At 51.7% G+C, this 9,617-nt stretch overlaps 1 protein-coding gene across 3 annotated transcripts; it reads left to right on the forward strand.

Annotated features, from left to right (window-relative positions):
- The first annotated feature begins 2,092 nt into the window (after positions 1 to 2,092).
- Positions 2,093 to 9,617, forward strand: Chi3l1 (chitinase 3 like 1). 3 transcript variants are annotated; one of them, XM_055598115.1, is made up of 10 exons: positions 2,093 to 2,209; positions 2,732 to 2,761; positions 3,485 to 3,686; positions 4,171 to 4,227; positions 5,103 to 5,253; positions 6,276 to 6,397; positions 7,397 to 7,520; positions 8,023 to 8,205; positions 8,714 to 8,830; positions 9,014 to 9,617. In XM_055598115.1, exons 1-10 carry the CDS (start codon positions 2,191 to 2,193, stop codon positions 9,152 to 9,154), a joined length of 1,146 nt encoding a protein of 381 aa, XP_055454090.1. In that variant the 5' UTR covers positions 2,093 to 2,190; the 3' UTR covers positions 9,155 to 9,617. The 3 variants fall into 3 exon arrangements, with proteins under 3 accessions (XP_055454090.1, XP_055454088.1, XP_055454089.1); XM_055598113.1 differs by lacking the exon at positions 2,093 to 2,209 and adding an exon at positions 2,408 to 2,497; XM_055598114.1 differs by lacking the exon at positions 2,093 to 2,209 and adding an exon at positions 2,408 to 2,479.

The following is a 9,617-nucleotide window of genomic DNA, read 5'->3' on the forward strand; positions in this document are numbered from 1 at the left end:
CACCATGATAAAGTGCACTGCCTCCTGAAGGCCAGTGTCAGCCAGAACTGTTTCAAACAGTTTGTATCAGACATTTTTGCCTTGGTAAACTCTAGATGACCAGTCAACCAACTCCACCTTCCAGAAGAGAGTACTTCCTCTCCTGGCCTAGCTGAAGGATTATTGTTTTTTTTTTTTTAGTGAAATCATAAATCCGCACTGCACATGAGATGCATTGTGATTGCTCCAAACACTCTAATCTGCCCATCTGTGTGGCTTGGCTGGGAGACAGCCTGCCATTCTTTAGACCCAATAAAAAGCTTCTCTTGGGAGTTCTTCTCTTCTCTACTTTTAGTAGTGTGGGCTGAGCTGGTGACACAAGAAAAAAGCACCCACAGACAGCAGAGTGGCAGAAACAGGGGGGCTGAGGGGCAGCAGCAGCCATGAGGGCAGGCAGCAGGCTAGCTCAAGAAGTAGGAAGGCAGCTAGCTGCCTAACGGAAGAATGGCCGACTACCCAACCACTGAAGTAAAGACAGCTGAAGTGTGAGAGAGTAGCCAGGGCAGGAGATGGTGGAAATAGGGGAGATGGAGAGCTGGGGCTGAAGGTTGTCAAGGGCCAGAGAAAAGACACTACAGGCCTTGGTCACTGGGAAGGTTCCAAAGAGCTGTTAAGCCTGTGGAGTCAAGGGTCTCAGATACCCAGACCAGGAAGTGAAACACTAACTGCTGTGAACAGCTGAGGAGTCCTGACGCCCAGGCCTCCCTGGAAGGTGTGATGCTGCCTGCTGCTTCCAAAGGCTCGGGGACCCATGGGTTGGCACAAGGGCTGCAATACCTGTGGGTGAGGGCGCTAGTCCTGGAGGAGAGCTGTAGTCTAGAAGGGTCCACTGCTGCTTTTGCTGCCCGCTGCCACCACTGTCACTGCACTGTCCCATGCTGAGAGACCCCAAAGCTGCTAAAGGCCAACACTGGAGGAGCTCCATGCCTGCCAGGGACTTCTAGTCAGGCAGAACCAGAAGACCTCAGAGAGCTGACTGATAATGGCCAGCTCTGCTTCCCAGCAGAGTTATAAAAACAAGGGGACTTGGCTAGGAAGCCCCGTCTCTGATCCGTTCTGGCTCCTGAGTTGTGAACTTTGCACTCACTAGCGGCTAGTTGTGTGTTATACATGGTCTGCAAAGGATGGAATTGCCCTGGATCTTGGGGTTCCCCCTCCCAACACACATATACACACATACCACATACATACACACTACACACAGACACACAACGGTGTTCATGAACAGGGACCAAAGCACACAGTTCCCCTAAGACATATTTTTGTTTTTGTTCAGCGGGGTTTGTTTGTTTTTGCCGTCATTAAATCTTTTGGATTTTGTGAGGGTTTTTTGTTCCTTTGTTGCTGCTGTCATTTAAGTGAACACGGTAGTGCACAGCAGTAATCCCAGCACTCAGGACACTAAAGCAGGAGGGATGTTAGTTTGAGGCCAGCCCGAGCTACATCATGTGCCTTGTCTTGGAGAAACAGCAATGAACCATCTTCTGTTAGTGCAGAGGACAGAAGCCATGCCTCGAAGAGCTGAGCACTTGCTTCACCTGAGATCCTTCGTTCACTAAAAGCCCTGGAAGCCACTGTAGGATTCAGAGTGGGGATGCCTCATTGAGTTTGGGGTCCCAAAGCATCTCCGAGAAGAGAGGCAATATTGATCTGAGAACCTGCTGCTGCTGCTCCCAGGAGAATCCACCATAGTGTGAGGCTTACAGCAGAGCCTTGTGTGCTCATCTGCACTGGCATTTAAAAGAGGGGAGGCAGCCAGAGGGATGAGGGCCTTCTCAGGGATTTCTCTCTCCTGTCCCAAATTCCCAGATTCAATAATCAGCAATTGCTAAAAGAAGGGATGTAGGGACCCCCCCCCCCCCCCCCAGCGCCAAGGTTCTCTGGTCCTCACCTAGACTCTGGCCAGGTATGGAAACTGCCAGGAAACAGAGAAAGTCTGAGGTGAGGCCAGACAATATAATGGTGGCCTTGTTTGGGTACTATGGCTTACATAACCCGATTGTGCCTGCTTTAGGCTGGAGCTGCAGACAGGAGCTGCCAGGAAAGCCGGGAGACTGCTGGCAAGAAGCAAGTGACAGGAAGAGAAGACAGGGTAGGAAGGTTTTGGGGATGTGACTGTCACTCCCAGGGAGGTCCTCGACTGTCACCCCCATGGCTCTTCAGCTGGCAGGTACTGCAAAACTTGGCCCAAGGCTTTCAAAACTCCGGGGTTTCCCAATCCTGCTCTGGCACTCCGCCTCCACTCGCCAGCAATTGGGCCTACCCACAGCTCGGTTTCCTGTAAGGACGATTGTTTGGGGTAAGGGGGAGTGGAGTAGGATGGGTATAAGAAGAAGTGTGAGCCTGGGGAAGAGGCCCCGAACAGGAAGCTGGGTACTAGGAGAGGCCAGCATGGTCAGCTCTGCCGAAGCCAGGATGCACATGAGGGTGGCGCTGACAGGTCTCTGGGCTGGGCCAGGTGGGGATGTAGATTTTCAGGCTAAAGAAAGGGCTCAGACTACCCAAAGATCTACTGCACATTGGGCTCAGCCTCCTGCCTGGGAGGAGTGAGGGGGACAGGGGGAAGGGGAGCAGGTGAGGAGAGCAGGACTTGAAAGAGAGGAAGGAAAGGAGGATGGTACCTGGGGAGGGGGCACAGAAAGAGCAGCTGCCCCTCCCCTGCCATCAAGTCTGACCCTCGATTTCCCCACAGGCTTTGCGGTCCTGCTGCTGCTCCAGCGCTGTGAGTACCCACCCCCGCCCCCTCCTGGAGGAGGTCTTAGCATGCAAGAATACTCTTCCAGTTTCTACTAAGACTCACAGGGCTTGGCAATACCTGTTAGGGCAAGGTGATGGACTTATGTATATTTATTGTTTTGGTCTCCACTCTTCCATTTATTTGAGCTTTTTTTTTTTTTTTAAACAACAAACTTTAAAAGACTCAGAGTCAGTGAAAACTTCCACAAACTGTCCTAGGGGACAACTTTCAGGAGCCACAGGGATCTATGACCCATGACCAAGTGGCTAAAAAGGATTTCATTTACATAGGAGGAATTAGGATTAGAACAAAGGAAGAATTTTCTAGCCCCTGTGATAATGAGCCACAGCTTGAGGACTGTCATCCTGGGTGGGTTACCAGGCAGGGTCACTCCCACCTGGAGACAGAGAAGAGACCCACAAAACCATTCTTTAATCAGAGAGCTCTCCTTCCCCCACAGGGCAGGTCCTGCAGGCAGGGCATCCTTTGACACCGGATGGCACAGCCCAGCCTCTGTCCTTATTGGAAGCCACTGCCTCCAGGAAGTCCTCAGTCCTTGGACTGAGTCATCAGCTTGTGTCAGGAAGGAGAAGCTGGCCAGCTCCTTTCCTTGAAGATTTTTCATTTTGTTCAGCATCTGTCCCCACCCCCTGGCCCACACCTACACAGCACACTGGTGCTCAGTCCCACCCCACATTTCTCCTTCAGGCTCTGCCTACAAGCTGGTCTGCTACTACACCAACTGGTCCCAGTACCGGGAAGGCGATGGGAGCTGCTTCCCAGATGCCATCGACCGGTTCCTATGCACCCACATCATCTACAGCTTTGCCAACATCAGCAACAATGAGATTGACACATGGGAATGGAATGACGTAACGCTCTATGGCACACTGAATTCACTTAAAACCAGGTTGGGTCACACGCTGACCAGGAAAGGGGAGAAGGGACAGGTTTCTGGGCTGGTCCTAGAGTAGGACAGCTTGGTCCTAGAGTAGGACAGCTTGGTCCAGACGAGCAGTGGCCCGAGGACCCTCCCGGGGGAGGATAGCCAGAGAACCTTGCCTTCAGTGAGAGGATATCCTGGGTGGCTGTGGGCTGTGTTGAGATGGTGACAAGGTGACAGGAAGCATTGCCCTAGGCCCAGGGAAGGGGCCTCTCTCATCCCCACAGAAGCTCTGTGGAGCATGGTGCCACTTGGGAGCCCCGTCTCCCTCCTTGGCTTCCGCACTGTGGGGAACCTCAGAGTCAGCATCATGGAGGCTGTGCTGCCTGGCACACCAGTGTCAGGGGCAGGCACCTGCAAACAAGAATCCTTGTACGGTCTGCAGGCATGGGGTCCCCAGCCCTGTGGCAGCTTCACTCCACCCCTGCTCTCCCCCTGTCCTGCTCCACAGAAACCCCAACCTGAAGACCCTTTTGTCTGTTGGAGGATGGACCTTTGGCTCAGAAAGGTAGGATTCATTGCTGGGGCAGGATGGAGCAGAGTCGAGGCTTGCCAGACTAGCAGAGCACAGAGGCCTCTGGAGTGGTTGCCTTGCAATGTTTGAAAAACCAGGGCCAGAGAGGAGCTTTTCAAAAATCATAAGGTAGATATTTGATTCCCCCAATGCTTTATTTATTTGTTTGTTTGTTTGTTTGTTTATTTATTTTCTGAAAAACAGTCTTGATAAGTTGCCAGGTTTGCCTTGAATTTACTATGTAGTCCAGGCTAGCCTCAAATTTTGGGCAGTTCTCCTGTCTTAAGCCCCACTACCCCAAAAGGGCTGGGATTATAGGCATCTGCCAGTATGCCCAACTCTTCCAGAGTTCTTTTTACTACATCTCAGGTATGAAAACAACGGCCTGGTTACTGCCCTAAAGGCTGGGAGGGGTAGGAAGGAAGCACTGGAGGGGGTGGGCTGAGACTGTTAAAGAGGCCTTGGAGTAGTCAGAGCAGAGCCAGGGCAGCAGGCTGGAGTGGCCATAACAGCTCCAGCTTATTGGGCGCTCACTGTGCTGGAGCCCTGTTCCTTTAGGGGCTGCATGACCACCAGGAGTCTTCCCTGCTGTTATCTTCCCCACAACACCACGTGTTACTGTTACTATTTTACAGACAGGAAGGGGCAAGTCAGGATGTACCCTCCTCAAAACAGCAGGCCAGTCTGGGACACTAGGACTGCCTGTCCTCCCCCAACTTTCTAAGTTCCCAGACTGGGTGCTGTTGGTAGAAGGCTTTCCTAGATCTGTCAGTTTAGGTCCCCTGATCCCAAGCCCTGGAAACCCCGTTGTAGGGCCAGGGTCCCTGGCACAAGAGTGCCAAGCTCTCTGTGGGGTGATTCTGTTCTAGATTTTCCAGGATTGCCTCCAATACTAATATGCGCAGCACTTTCGTCAAGTCAGTAGCCCCATTTCTGCGGACCCATGGCTTTGACGGGCTGGATATCGCCTGGCTCTATCCCGGCCCAAAAGACAAGCAGCATCTTACCACCCTCATCAAGGTGCTTGGAAGACGGCAGAGGTGGGGAGGAGAGCGTCATCATGTGGGCCAGTGAAGCTCGCTTCACCCAGGAACCTCCCAGGAATGAGCATGAGGGCTTCAGCGCTTGCTATAACCATTGTGGGAGGTGGGGCAGCATCCTGAAAGGCCAAAGCTTGTGGCTGAGCAGGTCACCCATTCTACATTACCTACTGCCCGCTTAACGAGGTGTCCGTTGTTATTGTTCAGTCCCAAACTGATGCCACCAGCTCTCCAACATGTGCTATGTACTTAGCTCAATCTGAGGGCCCAAGCATCTCTAGAGTCAGAGAGATGGTGTAGAAGAATTGTCTACAGTGCCATGGTGGATCTCCTTGAACTTGTAATTTCATGTAAAACCAAGTGCAGACTAAAAGGCACATGTCTTCCAAGGTCATCACCTGCCATATGATGACCCCTCCAGGACAGAGAGTCATTAACTGCTAATGGGTATGCATGGGACTTCAGAATAATGTTGGGCCAAACTGTATTGTGTATGCATATATGTATGCACGTTTGAGTGTGTGGGGGGTGGATGTGCACATATAAGGGTGCATGCACATATGTGCAAGATATGTGTGGAGGCCAACCTCCGGTGTCATTCCTCAGGCACTATCCACCTTGTTTTGCTCTTTTGAGATAAAGGTTCTCTTTGGCCTGGAACTTACCCAATAGACTAGGCTGGCTGGCCAGTGAACCCCAGGAATCTCTCCGCCTCTGCTTCCCCAGTGATGGAATTACAAGCATGCACCATTATGCCTGGCTTCGTATTCTCATCATACAGGTTCTGGGGTCAAACTCAGGTCCCTAGACTTGACAGACTAAGCTATTCCCCAGCCCTCAGATCATCCTTAGTGAAAGCACGAGGTGTCCTGAGGATGGGGCTGCGGCAGACCACTCACTCTGCCTGAGTCCCAGGCAGGACAGTGATCACAGCAGATGCGAAGTTCAGCAAGGTGGTCACGTGCCTGGCCCTTCTTGCTTACCTGCCTTCCTCCCAACCAGGAACTAAGGGCGGAATTCACAAAGGAAGTCCAACCTGGAACAGAGAAACTCCTGCTCAGCGCAGCTGTGTCTGCAGGGAAGGTGGCCCTTGACAATGGCTATGACATCGCCCAGATATCCCAGTGAGTCCCCTGCCATGGCAGCCCCTCAGGAGCCTCCACAGGCCACACTTTTCCCACCTTGCCCTAGCATCTCATGAAGACTCAGGAGTTCCAACTTTGGCAAGTCTCCCCCATCTCTGACCCAGTTTCCCATTGGTTAAATGGGCCACAATGAGCCCTCTGCTTCCTCTTAATTTGGAATGATATGGGTTTGGAAGAGGTAGTAGAAAGAATTATACACTGTGCCACCATTCCAGGGTGCTCTCTCCCTTCTCCTTACACGTGACTTCAAACAACCAATATCCAAGTGGCATCTCTTCCAAGGGCACAGGCAAGTCCATGTGAAACCCAGGAGGAAGGAGCAAGGATGTTCACTCTCCTCTGGAACCTTAGGGGCATAGCTAATCTGCTGCTTTCAGTGGTGGATGGGAAAGAGGTGGCACACTCTTTTGTGCTGACTCTGGAAAGCTCAGACCCCTCCTTATGTCTCCAGTGCCTTCCGTGTAGGACTGCTGAGCACTCCCTCCCCATGAGCGAATGTGGGCCGAGCCAGCCTTTGGCGCTGCTCCTTCCACACTCTGTCAATGGTACTTTTAACTGGCTTTTGCCAAGACCAGTGTGCCAGGAGTGGAGGGTGAAGTGAGGCAGAGAGCTCCTGTGAATGTGTGTATGCCCGTGTGTATTCGTGTGTGTTCATCTGTTCCCGAATGTGTGTGTGCACTTGTGCATGTGTGTATGTGTTCGTACGTGTGCGTGGTGTGTGTGTGTGTGTGTGTGTGTGTGTGTGCACGTGTGTGCTGGGAGCCTCACAGATTAGCCCATTCTCACCCTGAAGGTACCAACAAGAGCCACCTGGGTGTGGCTCGAGAGAAATAGGCCAGTAGTCAGGATAGCAGTCTTTGAAGCTACTGGGCTTTGGGTCAATGCTCTGTTTCTCAGATGCCGGCTTTCCACATCCCGCTGGTCATGGCTGTGAAATCAAGGTTGTCTCTAATTTCCCACCTCACCTCCTTTTCTCAGACACCTGGATTTTATTAATCTCATGACCTACGATTTCCATGGAGCCTGGCGCCAAGCCACAGGACATCACAGCCCCCTCTTCCGAGGCCAAGCGGACAATAGAAATGACAGATTCAGCAATGTGGTGGGTTCCTGGGAGGACCGTGGGAGGGGGTGCCAAAGCCCTCTTCCCCGCCGGGGTACCTGTGCTCACCCTTCTCTTTTTTGGTGCGTTTCTTATAAAATAAGTTATAAAAGTCATTTCACAGATTGAGAAACTGAGGAAAGTCTTGCAGCACATAGACTGAGTGGTGGCAGGAGTGGGCAGAGTGAAGAGAGGCTGGGGATGAGGGGAGTCTAGCTTTAGCCTGTCATTTACTCGCTGTGCATCCTGAGCCAGGCAGCTAATTTCTGTGTCTGTCACACATTAATAACCCCTTCTTGTGCCTACAAGGAGCTTTTCAAGAACGAACCTTTAAAAGTCGTTTGTAACTGGCATTATCGGTTCCCAGAGGGGTGGGGATTCCCAGTCGCACCATATAACTGTCAGTGCACCGTCAAGGCAGCAGTATTAACTGTACAACCCTATGTGCACACTAACGGCTCTATGTGCTGGCTAACGTCCTGCTCTCTCCGCCCTAACCCAGGACTACGCTGTGGGGTACATGCTAAGACTGGGAGCCCCGGCCAGCAAGCTAGTGATGGGGATCCCCACCTTTGGGAAGAGTTTCACCCTGGCCTCTTCTGAGACGAGGGTAGGAGCACCAATCTCTGGGCCAGGATTACCAGGCCCGTTCACCAAGGAAGAAGGGACCCTTGCCTACTATGAGGTAATGATGTTTCTTCTCAGGATACCCCTGGGAAGAGGGACCTCCCTCACCACACACACTTTCTCCTTTGGGAATAAAAACATGCTCATTTGCCTGAGTGTTCCCTAGGAAGAGGAATGGGGAGCTTAAGCCTTTTATTCCTGAAAGCCTCCAGCAGGCACCAAGCTCCTAGATTCCTCTGGCCTCAGACCTGGGGCCTTCATTCCAGTCCAGGAAAAGCAATAGTCAAGAGTCTCTGTGGATGTTTCATCTAGGCCTCTGATGCTCCAAGTGGTCTGGAAGTCAGCTCAACTTCCTCACATCCCTGTTTAAGATGGAGGAGGCTGTCAGATCTCTAAAGCCCTTGAGCAATAGCAGTTGAACTCTGGGGATATTTGCATCTATTTTTTTAGAAATTTGCATGAAGCCTGCAGCCTGTAGCTTCAGAAGAGGGAAGCTACAGACTGAAGGATGACTTCTAGTGGCCTGACAAGCCTCCCATGCCACCCTGCCCTGTTCTCTTTCTCAGATCTGTGACTTCCTCAGAGGAGCTGAAGTACATAGGATCCTTGGCCAGCAGGTTCCCTATGCTACCAAGGGCAACCAGTGGGTGGGGTATGATGACCAGGAGAGTGTCAAAAACAAGGTAGGTTTCCCCGAAGCCACACCTCAGAACAAAGAAAGCCAGTTCCAAAGCAGCTAGACTTGATCTCCTGCCTTGAGGCTGAGCTTGGATGTGTGGTGTACCCTGGGGAAAGGCCCCAGAGCACAGTTTCCCCACAGCTCACCCAGAGAGCCAACTCTACCTGTTCTGGACCTTCTCCACCAGGTGCAGTACCTGAAAAGCAAGCAGCTGGCAGGAGCCATGGTATGGGCACTGGATTTGGATGACTTCAGAGGCTCCTTCTGTGGGCAGAACCTACGCTTCCCGCTCACCAATGCCATCAAGGAGGCACTTGCTACGGCTTAGCTGTTCCTTTCCCACATGGAACCCCACACCCTCTGGCCAGAAGTCACTGGTCACCTGCAATGCTACGTCCTGCCCAGCTGAGCCCTGTGTAGGGGCCAGGGTATTGAGATTTGGACTTAGCCTTGATGAACAAAGAAGTAGGGTGGGACTGTGGGGTTGTGAGAGTCACAGTGTGAGGTATAGATTCAGTAAATCCTTGCTAATGAAGGGAAATTCTCAGATTCTTAAGCCCAGCACAAAAGAATTTCTTCAACTACCTTTCCCCCCAGCTCTCCTGACCAAAGGACACTGTTTTGGCAAGTTATGCCATCAAGTAGACAAACATCTTACAAGATGCAGTGGCTATACTAATTATACTCTCTGCAAAGCCCAACTTGAACCCTTTACTTAAGAATATAATCGTGTCTCTAACCCACTTCCCTTTCCCTAATTCCACAGCTGCTCAATAAAGCTCAGGAGCTTA

Source organism: Psammomys obesus, unplaced genomic scaffold (genome assembly GCF_907164565.1).
Source record: "Psammomys obesus unplaced genomic scaffold, mPsaObe1.curated_primary_1811, whole genome shotgun sequence".
Lineage (NCBI taxonomy): Eukaryota > Metazoa > Chordata > Mammalia > Rodentia > Muridae > Psammomys > Psammomys obesus.

Excerpts from the sequence above, each read along its gene's own strand:
- Chi3l1 (XM_055598113.1), top strand. The coding sequence starts at position 2,431 with ATGGTCAGCTCTGCCGAAGCCAGGATGCACATGAGGGTGGCGCTGACA. Across the intron at positions 2,498-2,731 it reads AGGTCTCTGGGCTGGGCCAG|GCTTTGCGGTCCTGCTGCTG; the intron begins GTGGGGATGTAG and ends ATTTCCCCACAG. Across the intron at positions 4,228-5,102 it reads TGGACCTTTGGCTCAGAAAG|ATTTTCCAGGATTGCCTCCA; the intron begins GTAGGATTCATT and ends ATTCTGTTCTAG.